General features: G+C 33.2%; 1 protein-coding gene and 1 long non-coding RNA gene across 13 annotated transcripts; both read right to left on the bottom strand.

Annotated features, from left to right (window-relative positions):
* Nucleotides 1–201: 201 nt before the first annotated feature.
* On the bottom strand, nucleotides 202–5,988 carry LOC125780223 (uncharacterized). Of its 12 annotated transcripts, none has more exons than XR_007423666.1 (4): nucleotides 5,674–5,988; nucleotides 5,444–5,542; nucleotides 4,252–5,195; nucleotides 202–324 (listed from the first exon to the last, which is right to left on the bottom strand). It is a non-coding gene; the product is annotated as an uncharacterized LOC125780223 (long non-coding RNA). The 12 variants fall into 12 exon arrangements; XR_007423664.1 differs by having other exon boundaries at nucleotides 4,252–5,181; XR_007423671.1 differs by having other exon boundaries at nucleotides 4,252–5,181; nucleotides 5,689–5,988.
* A 5,237-nt stretch (nucleotides 5,989–11,225) lies between these two features.
* LOC105223750 (SWI/SNF-related matrix-associated actin-dependent regulator of chromatin subfamily A containing DEAD/H box 1 homolog) lies at nucleotides 11,226–15,460 on the bottom strand. The gene is made up of 8 exons (XM_011201566.4): nucleotides 15,078–15,460; nucleotides 14,818–14,981; nucleotides 14,169–14,764; nucleotides 13,737–14,069; nucleotides 13,400–13,667; nucleotides 12,930–13,076; nucleotides 12,571–12,870; nucleotides 11,226–12,495 (listed from the first exon to the last, which is right to left on the bottom strand). The coding sequence occupies exons 1-8, from the start codon at nucleotides 15,217–15,219 to the stop codon at nucleotides 11,875–11,877; spliced, it is 2,571 nt and encodes an 856-aa protein (XP_011199868.2). The 5' UTR covers nucleotides 15,220–15,460; the 3' UTR covers nucleotides 11,226–11,874.
* Nucleotides 15,461–19,767: the final 4,307 nt, after the last annotated feature.

Genomic DNA, 19,767 nt, shown 5'->3' with positions numbered 1-19,767 from the left:
AAATTTTGTGAAAAAAGAGCCGGTGGTAGTTAATAGAATACAAAAAATATAATATATAATGTACAATGTAGAATTTAATTAACATTTAATTATGAGCTCAGATGGAAGGAAATGTGCGTTTATAATTCTATAAACACACTATACTTATACATATACACACAAACATATTTAACTGAATTGAAATTTTTTGTTGGTACTTACTTTTATTTGAAATTGACTGTCTTATCAAATTCTTCCTTACTCCGATTTTGTCGATCGTTAGCGTATATGTTCAGAATTTTTGTTGCTTTTTATTTTGTATTAATAATTCGCAGATCGTTTTAGCTAAAAGAATGCATAGTTTTGCATATAAATATACATATAATTAGTCGAAAATTAAAAGAATATTTTTTAAATTCTATTTTGGCGTATTATTTATTAATTTTTTATATTCATTTCTACTGAATTTATTAAATCAAAAACACCACACAAAAACAATTATAATGCTAATAAAATATTTTGTTTAATTTGGCGTATTTATTATTATTAATTATAATTTTTTAATTTTGTTATGTATTTTAACCGTTCTTTTTAAAAAAATATTATACCAATTCACTTAAACATTCACACAACAACAGCAATATTGACAAATATAAATTATATTATATAATAAATAAAATTTTATATAAATTATTTGTATTTAATTGTTTGTATGCAATGTTTCGCAATTTTCTTTTCCCCATACTATATGTGTAATTGACCACCTTTCACATTTACCAAAAACTTTTCGTTTTTGTTTACACTGTAATTTCTATTTTTATGTGCATTTTTAAAGATTATCGCTAATGCCTAGCAAATAGTAAATTCGTATTCGTTACACTAACTGTCCGTAGACAGCTGGACTGATGAGTCAGCGAGTGGGGAATGTCGAGTAGGCTGCTTGCGTATGCCCGCCTTCTTGCGGTTAGAATTAATAATTGAAAGAATTATCTCTATGAAAAAATAATCGAGCGAGAGTGTGCATTTGCTCTTACATAAAATATCGCAGAATATCAACGGAAGAGTGTGCTGGCAATTTACATAAATTATATTAGCTGGTACTGCAGAAATTGCGAAGTATAATATTTTATGTTGTATAGTATGTAGCTGCCATTACGCTAAAGCATCAATTGACAAATTCCTTGGCAGATAAGATCAATACCAACGATGGCATATGTAAACAAAGTATTATTTATAATGAAAAACCACCAACGGAAATTTGGTTCTGTGACGCCAACTGGCTGAAATGATTGTCAATGAGGCTTAAACAAAATTACTGCAAAATATGCATATATTTATTGCTCTTTCTTTTCAAATAAGTGTCACCTCTAAGTAAACCTTTAAACAAGATCAGTTTGTTATGTATATTATATTTAAATTAAAAAAAAAAACATATAACTAGAGAGGGTTCGCTACACAAGTTGCATATATAATTATTAGAGGAAAAAAAATTAACACTTCGCCTCATGCCGGCAGTCTTTTTACACCTTAACCACACCGCATACTCATTCATCTAATCAAATGTCATAAGCAGGTAGTGTTTTATTTTGTGGTTGTTGTTTGCTTTAGCTGTTTATTTTTTCTTTATCTACATATTGCAATATATTTATTTTTAGATCATACGTCGTTAAACGCATTTTGTTATTACTTTCAACTACTTTCTTGTGTTTTTTGATGTTAATAAGTATTTTTTTTTATTTACTCACATAATTTCTTTGGTTCATTGCAATTTTATTTTTTGTACTCTGTAAAGTGCTTTGCATAATCATAGTGCGACATACGCTTTTTCATATTTTTAAAAATATAAAAACTAGAAAAATTTTAACTTCGGCTGCATAGAAACTATAATGCATTTTTTATAGTAAAAATATTATAGTTCAAAAAATATTTATCTTGGTTTTAAAAAAACAGTTGTAATGGTAGCAATATGATATAATGGTTCCATCTGAAAAATTTCGGAGCTCATAGAGTTGCCTTGGGCAATAGTCTATGCCAAATTTCAAACCAAAAAATTGTCAAACCAAAAAATTGTCAAACAAAAAAGTTTTCCATACAAGAACTTAATTTTGATTGTTCAGTTTGTAGAGCAGCTATATCTAATATTTATCGCATATTGGTAGTTCCGCGAAATTATTGGTTTTTTTGAGGTGCAAATTTTCAGGCAGACGGATGTGACTAAATCGACTCAGCTCGTGACTTCGATAATAAATATATTTTGTGGGGTTTTCGGAGTTTCCTTGAGGATGTTACAAACTTCGTGGCAAATTTAATATACCTTATTCAGGGTATAAATATTACTTTTCAATATACATAAGTGTTATATGAACAATTGCAAATAATAATTCAGCTGACGTAATATGGAAAGAAAACCAAAGTTAATAAATTAAATCCAGCATTGATTAGATTAATCTTTATACCACTCATGTTACGCTATAAAAGGTGAAGGAAGGTATTTTGCTTTCAACTCGATGTCTGAAAATGTCTGCATTTGGTATCCGCGCAAAACTAATACGGCTCTGTAAACTGACAGTTCGATACCAAATGAGGTTTCAGACGAGGGGACTCGCTATCGTGCGATTACGAGCTGCGGAGCTAAATAGAAAAGATAAAATCTTCTATAACAGTGCTGACGTACACCGATGATATTGATATCATCGGCCTCAACACCCGCGCCGTTAATTCAGCTTTCTCCAGACTGGATAAAGAAGCAAAGAGAAGGGGGTGGGTCCCACGTCACTGTTGACAGTCATAACTTCGAAGTCGTAGATAATTTCACCTATATTGGAACCAGCACTAAGAACAACATTAACGTCAGCCTCGAAATCTAACGCAGAATAACTCTTGCCAATAAGTGCTACTTTGGACAGAGTAGACATTTGAGAAGTAATTTCTTCTCTCGAGAAACAAAGACCAAATTCTACAAGTCACTCATTATTTTCGTCCTGCTATATGGTGCCGAGGCATGGACGATGGCAACATCTGATGAGTCGACGTTACGAGTTTTCGAAAGAAATGTTCTGTGGAAAATTTATGTTCGTTTGCGTATTGACAACGGCGAATACCAAAACGATGAGCTGTACGAGATATACGAAGACATTAACATAGTTCAGCGAATTAAGAGACAGCAGCTACGCTGGCAAGGTCATGTCGTTCGAATGGATGAAAACGCTCCAGCTCTTAGAGTATTCGACGCCCGTTGTGCCGTACCCGTTGGGCGAAGCAAGGGAAGAGGAAAACCTCCAATACGTTCGAAAGACCAAGTGGAAAAGGACTACACTTGGAATCTCCAATTTGCCCAAAACAGCAATAAAGGAGAACGACTGACGGGCTGTTGTAAAGCTACGTCAATAGAGAAGAAGAACAATTGCAAATAATTGCTTTTCCTGATTTGCAGCCCATTGTCACATCACTTTTGGATGTCACAAAATTCATTTTTATATATTTTTTCTTTAAAAATTTGACTTTGTATCAATATATCTCAGAAAATCTCTCTAAGAAATTCCTAGACAGCTGTGAAATTTGAACATGTGTCTTCTGAAGGTTAGATCTATCTATAAAACTATACGAAATCTTCAGTCAGCGTGGTAAGTGTGTACACTTACATACATACTTGGTGGTAGCGATTTTTTTGATTATATTTTTCAAAATCTTCTTACGAAATTTAAAATAAATAATAAAATATTTAATCATGCATAAGCCCTTCTAAGAATTATGACTAATGGAATCACCAGCACAATGACAGAAAATTTGCCGGTATACACATGTATATTAATGTATGCGAGATAAATCATGATCGAATCATTGTTGGCATATAGTACTACTTGTATATGTGCCTTCTATCATATATTTCTTGCTTCATCGTCAAAAATCTTTTTTAATTTATTAATATTTTTTATTTAAAAAATTTTTTAGCTTTAAAATCTTTTTTGGTTTAAAAATTGTTGATTTGTTCTGACAACTTTTATTTTATTTTTTAAAGAAAACGTCAACACTTTAACTATTTATAGTTTTTTTTAATTTTTCTTCTTCTTTAGTGGCTTAGAATCGGTTATAGCCGAGTTGGAGTTTTTTTTTTTTATTTTTGTACTGTGGCAATTTTACTTTAAAACTTTTTGAATAGGCGCTATAAACTATAATTATGCAAAGTACTTTTCTAAAAAAAAATATTTTTTTATTATTATTTTTTACTGCTTTTGCTCTTTATTTATGTTATTGTGATGACTTTTTACTTACTTTCGTTCGTTTTGATCGTAATCGCACCGGAAGAAATACGAATAATCGGTTTCTAACGCAATAGTTCTGAAAGTGTATTTTTAAACTTTATATTTTAGCTGTTTTGAATTATCATTAATTAGTATACAGTGACCACACGCCTGAGAACTGTGCTGTATTACGTATTTTTATTTTTTTTTCTGTTTCTGAATGCTGTTTTAAGTTTAGTAGGCTGTTGCTAATAAAGGCACATGCGTCGTTTATATATAATATATATACATATATATAAAAATTATGTAGTTTTTTTTAATAATTTTTCTTAAAATTTTAATACTTTCAATCACGCTTTTTCGTTTCGATTTATTTTATTTCTGCACTTTATTTGTTTTTGCATTTAATTGTCGTGGTGTTTAGAAATTTTTGTGCGCCCAACTTCGGGTATTACGAAAAAATAAAAATAGATTTTTGCCTCGTTCCGTTCGCAGTTCTCGGTTCTCGATCTTACACACACATATGCATAAAGTTGTATAAATTTGTAGGTATGTGCAAATGTGTAGTGCGCGTACGTCGTTTGTATCTATCTATTGGTAGTTGTAGTGCCGCCTTCTTCCTGCGCTGCACCGTTCTATTTGTATGCTTCGTTAGTCGTTGTTTTTGTTTTTTTTATCTGTGGCCCACCAGATCGTTTTCGAATACTCTACGGATCTTCCGTTCGTTGTTTGTTGGGTTGTGAGTTCTGTGTCGATTATCCGTTTAATAGATTTGTTTGGCTGCTAAAAATTCTTATTTTCGCTATACTTTTCAACTTTTGTTTTTCTTTTGATTTTCTGTTTTCTTGCGCTAATCACGGTAGGTAACAAATTTCGCACTTTTCATCTAATAAATATCGCTGTATGTTTGTATGCGCATAGTATGTATGAAAAAGTTTTGTTACTTGTGGGTCGGCAGTATCTAAAGTATATATACTTATGTACATATGTTATACGTAACTTTATGTTAGACTATGCCACACGCTTTTTCATATGCATATATGTATGTACATATGTATGTCTGTATGTCTTTATGTATGTATTTATACTGGTCCATATGTACATATTTCAATTAAGGCGTACTCAAAGTCGTTAAAAGTTTCGTGCGAATGCCTCTGCAATTTTTTTTATTTGTTTTATTTCACTTTTAATATTTTCTTTTGTATTTCTATGTACATACATACATATTATAAGTGCGCCAGCGAATTTCTTTAGTGTATCTTCTTTTCCTCCTAATCGGCTATTTCGAGCACAGGCATGAATCACTGCCCTACGTTGTGTTGCTTATGAAAAAAAATTCAAAAATTTTACATACACATTCATACATACATATTTACATACATACATATATGCGCAGATTTATAATTATTTGGCATTTAAGCAGACTTCGTGTTAAATTTTAATATTTTTTAACCTTAAAATATCGTACGTTTCTATTTATTGGTCACTGCCGTTATTTCCTTCTTTCTGATTTTTATTTCGTATTGGTTATTTAGTATATATTTTTTCAATTATTAATTTATTTTTCGTTAACTCGTTATTGTTGACTTCAAACTCGTTTATAATATTTATATTTTCTATTTTCTATATAATTTGTGCAACTTTCAACTGCATTAGAATTGTCCAAGAAAATTCACTTCGCGTGGGAATTACAGAACAAACAGTGCGTTAAGTTGTAGCTTAAATTAAATCATCGGGGCGATCAGAGAAAGACTGACGGTAGAATTTTCGCTCAGCACAGTGTTGACTGCCAATTGAGAGTTTCCGTTTTCAAGCTCAATCTCTTTCATATCCCTTTGCGCTTTTCATCGCTGCGACCGGTGGTGCATACATATGTACATGTATGCACAACTATTCGTGGATACTCGCGAGAGTTGATATGAAGATCGCGCGAACGCATGCGATCGCAATGTTAGCCGCTAACAATGACATAAGCGCTCCACTGCCGTCACCGCCTTGGTGAGCCATGAATGGCAGGCAGCAATTATTCCATACTTATCTACATATTTATGTACACTAATAAATGATTTGCCATAGCCAAATGAGTCAAGAAACCACAATTGCACAAAAATGCGCACATACATACGATAATAGAGTCATATGTATGCGTATGTATGTATGTGAAAGAATAAGTGTATGAGTGTAAGATATTGACGCGCCCAAGCTTTGTTTTAAGCAAAAGCACTTTACGTTCTTAGCGCGCGCCAGCTGATAATTCAAACATGCAGATTTACATACAGATGTACATACATACACACGCATTATAATACACTCATATGTAAATTCGTATAAATTCTCCTGCACGAAAGACAAACATACATATGTATAATTAAAAGCAGCGGTCTCCAAACTGTGGAGATTGAAGAAAATATGCTTAGATATTTAGTACATAAAATACACACAGTGTTTAGCTCTAGTGTTTAGAATTTTGCAACATTTTATTACAGAGTATAATAGTTTTGTTCACGTAACGGTATCAATTACAACTGATCGAGATAGATATGTAGTTATATATATACTATGTAAATGTTCAGGATGACGAGATGAGTTGAAAACCGCTCAATGTCTATATGTCCGTCCGTCTGCCCGTGCAAGCTGTAACTTGTGTAAAAATTAAGATATATGTATATGTAAGTAGATGAAACTTAGAACACGTGTTCCTTGGCACCATTAGAAGGTCGGTATTGTAGATGGGCGTAATCGGATCACTGCCACGCTCACAAAAAGACATTCATCGAAACCTCTAAATGATAACTAAGCCGCAAATTCAGATCTAAAGTTGTAATTTAATACAACAAATCACATTAATAAGCGGCACATGTGGATTGCTTAGTGAAAGCGAAGAGCGTATTAATGTTTAGGGCGAAACCTTGGCCGGAACCCAAATGTAACTAATTTTCCGGCTGATTTTACTCCATATACTCGTAAGTTACATTAGTGATGGTAAGTGAGGTACTTTAAGGAAACTCAGTTTATTATTAGTATGTGACATGAGGGTAGTGACAAAAATAGATCAAACCGATTCAATGTATCCCTTAGACTCCTTATACCTAATATACAATTTTCAAACTTCCAGTTGGCTTTAATCACGAATATGTCGTTGACGGTGTGAGTTATACATATATTTATAATTTTCGAAGACTCGTTCGAGCGTCCGCGTGGTGTTTTGCTCCAAGACCTGAATCGAAGCGGAATTGTTCGAATGGATTTTAGACTTTACATATCCCCACAGGAAAAAGTCGAATGGTGTGATATCACACGATCTTGGTGGCCAATCGACTCACCGAAGTGTTCTCTCAATGAATCTATTTACTGATGCGATGTATGGGAAGTAGCGCTGTCAGGTCACAAATTTGTGACTAAAGACTAGAGACTGTGTTGTGAATAATAACTAGTCACAAATTGAGACTTTACCTCAAAATGTCTTAAATAGTGACTAGAGACTGCTTACAGAATTGCGCTATTAATTTAAATAACTCTATCATTGGCGGATATACATATGTAGTGAAAAGTCAACTAGAAGTTCGAAAATTATTAAGGGAAATATTGTCCTGATTCAACCCTTTTTTGACAAAAAGGTATATTATTATCAAAGAAACATTTTTTCCAAATTTTAGTAACTCATCTCACAGATAGACCGATATTTTCGGCGGAAAGTGAGCCATACGTACTGGGCTCAACATATTCGGAATGTGGCGGCTTGAAAAGTTATAGTCCGATTTTGGCAATTTTTTGACCCGAATTTGGTTAAAATTGGTCGAATAGGCCCGGAACTATGTTATTTAGTTTAAATGTGGGAGGTGCCATTCCCATTGACCACGGCTCCTATAAAGCCTCCTTGTACCATTCCAGATTTAATGTCACTGGCGCTTTATCGAGCTTTAAGTAGTTTTTAACAAAACTGTTATGTGGTGAGTGGGCGAGAAGGGGTTCTTAGAGGATTTGTTCTTAGTTAATTTCGTTATTATAGCTCTAGTGATTTAGGAGATATGTATGTATATAAAACCGATAGGTCATTGTATATAGAACTTTAAACATATACTAGAGGAACCGCCCCAGTTTTACTGTGGCTGTTACATAGGTAGTACTACTAATACCATCTATATGATTTCTATTAGTTAGATTATAAATATTATTTAAGGAATAATCGCATTTTTGATGAAGTAACAAAAATGAATCATAAAGAATTTCGTGCGTTAAGAAGGAATTGGTTTTTGGGGTAAAAATACTATTGAATTTGTATTTGTCCAATCGCTTGTCAGCTTGGTGGACTGCATATTAAGAAACGATTCTCAAGCGTGGAAAGACAAAAAATCGGCTGGCAAGGTTATGGCATCAGTCTTTTGGGACGCCCGTGGTATATTATTCATCGAATGATAAATGAGAAAGTTTTAATTCATTGCATTGTGTGTTTGATTGCAGTTCTATTCTACCATTCCTAATATTTAGCAATTTTAATATTTTTCAGGAAGGATCAGTTTGAAATTGTACGCATATACATATGTATTCATCGTTCCCGTTTAAATATTGCATTGCTCTGTGCAATGCTTCGAAAAGATTTCTGTATATCTCAAATTTTAATAGACCTTTTTATCAACACTTCAGTTATGCCACTATTTTTTATGCCAGACCTTTTGCAATTGTAAATTGCCTGTCAAGATACCCCCTCCAATAGTTAGCAGGTATGAAAAAATATTATAGATGTATTGAATGACCCAATTTATTACTTAAGAACGAACAACTCTGACCACAATATGAAAACTTGATCTACAGATGTCGCCTTTTACTTTGGTATCGTTTTGTTTAATGCACGTTTACGCCAATTTAAGGTTTGAATATTGAATACTGCGATGGTAGCGCCATCCATCGGTCAAACATTTAAAATTAGCAATTAATTACAAATGAAAAATTAATTTAAAAAAACATTTTCCAGTGAACCAAATTGTAAATCTAAACCATTCTCGAATCTCCTTAAACATACACACAAAATTTCATCAAAATCCGTCGATCCGTTTAGGAGCAGTTCAAATGCAAACACACGGTCAGAAGATTTATATGTATATATAAAGATGAAATTTTTAAACATATAAACTTTCGAAATTCTTTCACCGTAGAGAAGCTTCACTATTTCCGATGAACATAGAAAAAAAACATGGTAAATTTTCAGAAAAGCTAGGATCTTATTGCTCACCAGGTAACACAGTACTCCAGAAGTTATGTCATTATTATTAAATGGTACTAAGCTTACGATAGGGGATAGGGAAAGCTTCTTAGAAACCAGACTTGGACGCTAGAGTAAAAAACACCAATAATGGAAAATAAATACACGGTAAGGCACATCGAACGCATACGAAGAGTAACTAGTATATGCATCAGTAAAGCTCTTATAACAACACTACGTCAGGCTCTAAACGTCTGCCAACAGGCTTCTTTTATAAACAATTCTGGCAACGAACTCAGCTCATAGACTGAGGGATCATAATCCTATAGAATTGAATTTCGTTCCCAATATGGCCTCTCTTTCCAGAGAAGGGTGGGAAAAGGACGCGGTGAACAGGGACGTAGGGATAAGCATCTATATAGATGGGTCGAAACTTGATAATGGAGTGGGAGGTGGTGCTTTTTTGACAAAAAATCGATTTCCGAATGCCTTGACCTCGTAGTGGATATCACATACTATTTCGATAAACCCACAGATGCGCTAGCCAAAACAGGCACCACGTCATATAATGACTATTGTAGAAGCTGTTTGGCGTCAATTCGAGATACCAAGTGCAGCCAGGTCCTTCTCCACCTAATCTCTCCAAGGGAGAGAAGGTCTTCCTCTGCTTCCCGACACATGTATGAGAGACTTGTAGAGTTTGGTATTTTACTTTTCAATTGCCTTCTCAGTCCAAAAAAATTTCGAGGCTGATACGGTTGTTGGTGGTGTTTGCTGGTTCCAAGATAGACGAAATTATCTACGACTTCAAAGTTATTACATGCGAACCAAGTCGCAAATGCGATGACTGTTTATTTGATGACAGAAGATATTTCTCCTTATCTACTTTCACAACCGGACCCATGCGCTTTGCTTCTTTATCCGGTCTTGAGATCGCAGAACTAACAGCGCAGTTGTTGATGCTAATGATATTAATATCATAGACGTACACCAGCAGTTGTGCACTCTTATAGAAGATCTTTCTCTAACTAGCTCTGCAGCTCTCCAGTAAAAGATTGAAGAAGACACACGATAAGAAATCCCCTTGTCTGAAACCTCGCTTGGTATCGATCGGCTCGGAGAGGTCCTTCTCGATCCTGACGGAGCTTTTGGTGTTGCTCAACGACAGCTTACACAGCCGTATTATTTTTGTGAGTTCAGACATAGCGGCATTTCCGTTTCTTGCTATCGAAGGCGGCTTTAAAATCAACGAAGAGGTGTTGTGTCGATCTTCCTTTAATATAGCCCTTGGCTAGATTAAAATTCAGGGCTGTTCTGGTTATCTTGACCCGACTATCGGGGGAAAGGGAGCTATTTAAATAAATCTTACTGGTAAAATATGATTTCAAGCAGGATAAATAACGTTTGAAAGCAAAATGTCTATAACTTTTGTATAGACTTTCTTCACATAATCACAAAATGTATATGAAAAATTCACACAACCAAATTTTTGGGTTTCTTAGTTTCATATTGAACAGAACTATGTTTCTTTCACGAAGTTGTTGGAAACTTACCTTATTAATTATTAATTTAAAATATTTTTTTTTATATTGACGTAATATCGAAAAAACCCTAATTTTCAATAAAAGAAAATCTCAAGTCTCATTCCATTCTCTCATTCTCGACAACAGATCCCTTAATGTTTGTTATTTTATCTTTCGTTGCCGATGGTTTCAATTTACTATGGATTTCTTTCTTTTTCATCAATTTCGAAAACTTCTGCAATAATCTAAATCGAAAATAATAAAACAATGTTTGTAGTCGACTATTTGAGTACAACTTTATTACTTTTTTAAAAAATTACTTCTTTATGTATATAATAATTTAAGCCTTTATTTTTAGATGTCATACTTTCCATTTATTATTTTCTTTTATCTTAGCACAAATTGCTCGACAAATGCTGTTGCAACGAACATATGAAATTCCGTATTGAATATGATTTACAGTTTTGCTTTGAACCAATAAATAAAAAACAATATAAATAAATATTTGAGAGTTTTGATGCTGAGAGACCGACACAACTAAAAATTTTAAGTGCAAATTTAGTTGCAATTAGCGATTTAATATATTAGTTGAGCATGCTTTAACAATAATTATTATTGCTTACATCTCTCCTTTAGCCAAGCGCTGAATGATGACTAAAAGAAACATAATTCTTGCATGGAAAATTTTGAACTTTACGTGTAGCAACGCAAGTAAATTGGATATTTTGGATCTTATCGCTACAACTCGTCACAAATGTGTGTATTCGGCATTTTTTAGGAATGTGATTCATTGTTGCGCGCAACGTTTACAAATACAATTCGAACAATTAAACTTTAAAAAATTACAATAAATGACCAACTAACTTTACATACTCTTATGCTGCTTTACTGCTTACATTCTTTATATTGGAATTAAATTGTTCACACCAATCTACTGGGAAGTCAATGAGTTGTTCATAGAGTTATTTAAACGTTCTTCCTCGTCTTTATCTAGACCCAGTGCCATGGTGAGTAGCCTTACAACGCATTTTTGTTCATGCACTTCACCCTTTTCGTTTGCGGTGATCTCTTTTTCTAATTTCAGTTTCTCTTCTGCCACCATTTGCATACCCTCCTCAATTGTGCTCTCAGCGATGAGCCGATATATGGTGACAGGACGTGTTTGTCCCATACGATGACAACGATCCTCAGCCTGCTTATCGTTATATGGATTGAAATCAATGTCATGTATAATGCATGTGTCAGCTGCCGTTAGATTAATGCCTACGCCACCAGCTTTAGTCGAAAGTAAAAATATAAATATATCGGAGTCGGCATTAAAGTCGTTTATCATATCTTGACGTTCGTCGACAGCAGTCGAACCATCGAGTCGGAAAAACCCATGTTTTCTTATCTTCAAGTAACGTTCCATAATATCTAAAATCATTGTGAACTGACTAAAAATTAGGACGCGATGACCTTCCTCTTTCAATTTTGGCAACAGTGTGTCAAGATGTTGAAATTTGCCAGAATTACAAATTAAGCTAGGCGGTATGGTAACATCATAGAGGTCCTATATATGGAACATAATTAATATAAGTATAATGCATTAAGAACGAATAATACGATATTTAGAGTGTGTACATACATGCTTATTACATAACTGCATCACTTGGAAATCAGACATTACAGCCAATTCTTCGAATATATATTGTGGATTGGTTTTCTTCAGTGACGGTGCGCAGGCTAAACGTTCGGAAAGATCACGCAGTGTATCGTCACTAAAATAGTAACGCATTAAAAGCGGGTGATTGGCAACTTTACGCATTTCCATCATTATAGTAACACCCGCGCGATCACCACTACAAATTTCACCTTTTTTATTTGAATAGTAGTCAACTAATTCGTGGTAGTACTGTTTTTGCTTTTCAGTCAATGGAACTTTGACCTATAACATGGGCAATAGTTAATGTCATTTTGAAAAATAAAGCAATTTTTTGAACTCACAATAAAAGACTCTTTTTTGGGCAAATTATTAAGTACGTCCTTTTTAAGACGCCTTAACACAAAAGGCTTCATAATACGCTTAGCGCGCTCAACTTGAGTTTCCTGGAACTGTGACACATCTTTATTAGCATTCTCTGCTTTGCCTTTCTGAAATTAGGAAAAAGATTTAATATACATAAGTAAATAATAATTTGATAAAGAAAACAACACAGAGATGACGAGATTGGGTAGTAATTGCTTAGAACGGAAAAATATATATTTTTCCCACTTCCAGAGTGTTAAAACTTTCCAACTATTTTGACATTACAGAAACGAAATATTAAAATTGCAACGCTGCTGTTGCCAAAGAATTGAATACACTTTTGCTTTAGATATATATTCAAAGAGACAAATATATAGTACATTGTATTTTCTACATATATCTATTTTTATAGATTTAATAACAGTAAAAGATATACATTTTCTCATACCTTGGCGAAAAGGCTTTTTATGTCCTCAATGCTTTTGGCGAAGAACGACGGCATCACAAAGCAAAGTAGTGACATTAATTCCAGTAAATTGTTTTGTAAGGGTGTGCCAGTTAATAGAATACGCATGTCAGCATTTATTTTTATTAAATTCGCATAACGTTGCGTAGTCATGTTTTTCAGCATGTGCGCCTCATCAAAAATCACGTAATGCAACTTGCATACACGAAACATTTTGCACTCCTCTGGCGTTGAGCTGACTATGTGATAACTGCAAATACAAATATACATTTGGGAAATACAATTGCAGCAAAAAAAAACAACTATATTTTTATCTCACGTTGTGAGCAGCACGTCAAAACCGGTGAAGCCGTCTTTGGCGTAACGCACACGCATGCGCCTTCGTTCGTCTTGTGAGCCGTGATATTTTTCCACAACTAAACTTGGACACCATTTACTTATTTCTGCTTCCCAATTGTCAAGCGTGGAAGATGGCACAACAATTAAATGTGCGCCTTTAGCCAAATTGTTCTCTTTAAGATATGCCAGAAAAGCTATAATCTGTATAGTTTTTCCAAGACCCATCTCATCAGCGAGAATGCCGTTCATTTTTTGATTATGCATCACTGTTAGCCAGTTGAGACCAATCATTTGATAATCCGCTAGTTTCATTCTACAAAGCAATTAAGTGAAGTATATAATTAGCTCTACAAATGTTCAAGTCATATACATATGTACACATAAGAATGAATGAAGTGAATTTTTCACTTACTCGTCATTAAGTATTTTTGGCTGCTCCACTATGCCTGCACCAGTTTCAATTGCAGCCTCTAAACGCTTTACCATTTTGTTACATTTTTCTAATATATTAGCCACATTATTTTGTTTGTTAATCAATTCCTGTGCCATATTTAGTAGATCTGCTGACAGCGCCTTATTCGATTCCAACTTCTTTAGAAGGTCCTTCCAATCTTTGAATGGACGCAATTCCATAATTAGGCTTGCTTTCTTTTCGGACAACGTTTTCACTGTCTGCAGTTCCATTAATGTGGCTTTATTCATGAAATCAAACACCTTTTTCCTTTGTCCTGTCATTACGGTTGAACTTTCTGTATCGCTTTCTTCACTGTCGTATACTTGATCAGTGGAAGCGCGTATATCGTCATCAGAATCATCACAATCGGAATAGTTCTGCGCTTTGGAACGAGAAGAGCTGCCATTTTGCGAAGGTTTGCTATTGCTGCGGGCATTATTTGTTTGTATTGTTTTCTTTGCGTACGAATTCGGTTTTGGCTTGAAATTTTCTTTTAAATAACGCAATGCCTCGGAAACGTTCCAGCCGTTACGAACAAGGGCATCTTGTATATCCTAAACAATAAAAAATGTAGTATAAACTTAATTCAAAATTCTGATGGTCTCACCATAGCATCGTAGTCGGGTGCTATTTTCACAGCCGCTAAGTATCTGTCTTCCTTTTCCTTGACAGATAACTCCAACTTTACTTTTTTTGGTGTATGAATGTCAGCTGCACCATCGCTGTCACTATCCGCCATTACCTGTATTCGTTTTTTACCTGGCACACGTTCTATAAAAGTTTTAAGTATTTAAATACAAGTTAGAAATTAAAAAGCATCATTAAGTATTTTTTGTAAAACTTTAAAAATGTGTCAGCTGTTCTCACCTGTCTTATTGATTGTAGGATTTGCTGATTTGTTTAGACGAAATTGACGCAAATCACTGGCAAGACTCGTGGATTTCGCTGGCGGGGGCTTTACATCTACGTCAGAAATATCACCTGTATTTAACTCACCAACTGCAGCCATTATTAATGTGTTTAATAAATAATTCTACTCAATTAACATTTAAAAACTTCACAACTGATGGTAAATATATACTCTTTAGCTTTATTTTCACAACTCTTCATGAAATCTTTCCAAGCACATAACTTTCCAGCAGAACTCATAAATGTTGCCGCTTGAGTTAAGTAAAGTGCTTCTTCTTTTTATTCTCAGTAGCAGCGGTATGCGTTTCGCGGGAACACGGTTGTAACAATCTGAAAACAAAACCTTAAAGAAAAATATTAAAAAATATTTTTATTAAAAATAATCTCAATATACTTTACACTATAAATACAACTTTTTACTATCGTTTATTATAAGAAAAGGTTCATTATTTAGTACTGGGTATAATATTAGATGATTAATATAATGATCTTGTAGTTGAAACGTAATGAATAGAAACAGAGAACATTAGCAAATACTTTTTTTAAAATCTTTCGCATTTTATCACTTTGCGCACACGAGTCACATTTGTCGGTGTTTATCGAATTGCAAAAATTGTGTAAAACATATATAATTAATAATTATAATTAATTTTTCACCATAAAAACACGTTCATATTAATTTTCGTTCTACTTCTTTTATTTTTCTGATTTCATGGACCGATACTCTACATGTAAACTTTCGTTTTTTAGATATTTCTGTTAAATAGTAGTGAATATGTTAGCAAATGGTCCCCAGTGTTTCTCAGTTCTGTTGGCGAGCATCATACAAAATTCGATTTGCAATTCATTGTTATATGTTCTCTGATATAAATATTCAAGATTCACATCAGAATTAGAAAAAGATGTCATACGTAGATAAGAGTTGGACTAATTTCATCAATTCTGTCTTTAAGGTTTTTTTCAGTGTATAGATATTCAAACAATATCTTCTTCTCTTCGATTGAACATTCACAATAATTAATTTTAAAGTTTAGTTTATAAAATGTTTTTTATAACTAATATGGAATCCTTGTAACGTATACATTCATTATATTTGTATACATATACACAATATTTTAAACTTTATTTTCGTTTATTTTGAGCAGATCCTTGTGATTTTAATTGCTCCTACCTCATGGATTTTTGTAGTTTCCGCTGTGGCATACTTCGAAGTAATGAAATCAACTACATCCTGAAATAAGCTGATTCAATTAATTCGTGGTAGATTAGATGGGTAAGACTTTCATACTGAAAAAGTTAGCGATCTTTTTGACTATAGAAGAAAATTTGAATATTATATTTTGTCATATAAGTTAAAAAATAGTGAGTAGTTATCAGAAGATAAAAACGCTACTCTTCACTCTATTGGGTTGTGATATCGTTTTAAAACTATGGATACATTTGAAGTACAATTTAATTCTTTCATTTATCAAAGTTCTAATCATATTTGCTGTAATTGACAACGCGGTGTTTTGAACAATATTTATAAACGAAACATTAGGAATGGATCTCATTAGAATATAGACATTTATTAAGATATATGTACATACTATGTACATATGTTTATAAGAGTTCCGAGCTGAGACCATTTAACCGTCTGTAGTCCCTCAAATTCTAAATAAATATTACATTTTTAAAATACTTTCCTTTTTGTTGGTAGTTAATAAGAACTAGAGGAGATATCTGCCGCTGTAATGTAAGAACGACATACATACGTGCACACATATGAGCCACCTTACAAGACCCATAATAATTGCCGTTTCCACAATAGTCGGATCTACATACGTAACCGGAATGGACCCGAGTTTTCATCCAGCCAAGAACTGTCGACCTGGCAAAATTCTGGAGCTCTACAACAACTACATCATCCATAATAATTGTTCACTACATCTCCAATAACATTCCTATCTGGATTTAAATAAGACATCAATCTTCTTTATTTTTGCAAAATGAAATTAATTATTACGTGGTTTAAAGATAAGGCTATGTTGTTGTTTGGCAGTCTCCAAAAAAGCTAAAATCTCTGAAATATCACAGAAAGTCAATTTCAGTACTGTATCACAGACTGTTGTAAAAATTGATCTCAGTTTTTGTCTAGTTTCATTAATATATTATCCAATACAATCACTTTATGTTTAAATGAACAGACGGAAATCATGTAGAACTATTAAACATATTTTTCATATTAAAGTGATACTAATAATGTCCTCACAAATTTTTCTAAATTAATAAAAATATGTTTAGTACCCTAGGTTTGTGGAAATTTAATCTATTTTATGTATATGTTACATATGTACGTTGCTTTTTTGCACATTATTTAGTTTTTTAGTTGTTTGCCAGAAACGCTAAAAATTTAAGCGGAATTTTGTCATTTGTTGGTTTCAATAGTCATAAGTCGGAAGTACGTAACCGGAACTGAGTTTTTAATTAACTCGGCAGCATACCTCAAAATTACTTTTTGGATGTTTTCTGGCGATTCAACAACAGCATGTAGACATAACTTCATTGGGAAACATCACTAACATATATTTATGGCATATAGTCAACCGATTTGTAGCATTTTCAAACTGTAAAGAAGACATTATGTGAATGTTAATTTTTATTTTTGGTTCAGATCAGTCGTTTTCTAAAATTTAAAACTCAGATTCAGAGTGATCCAAACTGAATAACTTTTCTAAGCAATGATCACACTTTTAGTAGCATTGTCCCTAACCGTTATGGATATGATGATGTTTATTTCGGGTTTTCACACTTACTCAAAATGTAAAGTGCACTATTTTTATCATCATATCTCAACCTCATCTCCGGTTATCTTTTGGATGGATAGGCAGACATTTGAAAATCAATTATTATCGACATCATGAGTATTAATTTACATACATATATGTATGTATATCTCTATCCGTATTTGTTTCAAGTGTTACAAACAGCGGTTAGTTGAGAAAAAACTTTTATACCTTGTGCAATGTGTTGCTAGTGTATAAATATTAACTCTGTTATCTCCACTTTTAGCGTATGTCATTTTATGCATTTAATTCGTCGTTTCTATAGCCGAGCAATGGAGACCAAATCGATGCTTCTCTTGCCGTGGCAAACTCATAACATTCGTAAACGTCAACGCGTGCAGAAGTCGCAGTGTGGTGCTCTTTTGTGTTTTTGAAATTATATATTTTATAATTTAAATTATAATTTACTTCTTATCAATTATTAATCAATATTAATTATGTCTGCAGTAACTAAAGGTATGTAAGCAATAAATAAATTGTTTTATTATTATTATTTATAATATTACCTTCGTCGACTTTGTACTCTAGCGCTATTGCATCGAGCATGCATACATGTACACATACCTACGTATGCGGTGAGGCTCTTCACAAATGAGGGCAATTTGTTATTGCAAAAAATGCATTTATTCGTTTTTTGGTTTTTTATAAGTTTAAACTATCATATGACTTTTTTAATTAAATACTGATATATCAGCCTTCTCGAACGATTGTTCAGTTAAGTATATTGGTATTAATTCTTATTTTGTCCTCCGTGACCCAACAAGTGGGTGTGTAATACCTGGACAATCAGAGCGATTTTTATTATGTACATACAATGTGTTTTGATATAGAGGTTTGTATGTATGTATACATGCGAGAACCGGTGCGTTTGTTTTGATGATTTTACTGCTTGCACTTTGGACTCTTGAAATCACAAGCCAGTACCAAATTGTTTTTGTGTATTAACATAGCCTTGTATATATTTACAATGTGTGACGTATGTAAATATGCATATACTATATGCTTGTACTTATAACAAAAGATCAAAACATATTTTTATACATACATACCAATGTTTATTTTGAAAGCACAGATAACAAAAGAGACCTAACTCATCTATTTTAAATTTGAACTTTGAACATATTTGTGTGGACATATCAATTTTTTTTGAAATGAAATTCACAAAAGAATTTTACTTTCTAATTTTATTTTAGGAATTTACATAGTAGGTGCAAAGCGTACTGCTTTTGGTACTTTCGGCGGTGCCTTAAAGAATATCAATCAAACACAATTACAAACTGTTGCTGCCAAGGCTGCACTGGATGCTGCTGGACTACGCGGCGAACAAGTCGACACTGTGATTATTGGAAATGTTATTGCCGTGAGTTAAATTTACTTAAATAATTTAATAACATAATTTATATTCTTAAAAAGATAACGAAAAGGTATAATAGCTTTCAGAAATACGAAATATTCCATACAGGGAGATGACTTTGTTCGATCAGTTTGCATGTTAGCTATCCAATCTGACTGCAATTTCTTCGAAGGTTATACAGGTGCCTTTGATAATAATCCATGCCAAATTTTGTGCAGATATTTTGGTAAATAAAAAAGTCTCATATCGGTTTCTATAACTGGGTAGCTTCTTGGAGAGAAAAGGACGTGTGCAAAATTTTAGAACTACTTATAGTATATCTCAAAACTGAGAGACTAGTTCGCATACAGAAAGATAAGCGGATGCAAGGAAAGCTCATGTTTATGATGTAAATACAGTTAAATTCCTCAAAACCAGACATTCACCGGCGCAGTGTTTTTGTGCTACATGCGTAATAAAATATTTTCTT

The sequence above is a fragment of the Bactrocera dorsalis genome, unplaced genomic scaffold (genome assembly GCF_023373825.1).
Source record: "Bactrocera dorsalis isolate Fly_Bdor unplaced genomic scaffold, ASM2337382v1 BdCtg270, whole genome shotgun sequence".
NCBI lineage: Eukaryota > Metazoa > Arthropoda > Insecta > Diptera > Tephritidae > Bactrocera > Bactrocera dorsalis.
Note: the sequence above shows the minus strand (reverse complement) of the source record. Positions and strands in the feature narration are given on the sequence as shown.

Bases quoted from the DNA above. Each gene is read 5' to 3' on its own strand.
- LOC105223750 (XM_011201566.4), bottom strand. From the start codon at position 15,219: ATGGCTGCAGTTGGTGAGTTAAATACAGGTGATATTTCTGACGTAGAT. The intron at 14,982-15,077 runs GTGAGAACAGCT...AAACTTTTATAG, and splicing joins TCCTACAATCAATAAGACAG to AACGTGTGCCAGGTAAAAAA. The intron at 13,077-13,399 runs GTATGAGAAAAT...TCCTAATTTCAG, and splicing joins TAAAAAGCCTTTTCGCCAAG to AAAGGCAAAGCAGAGAATGC.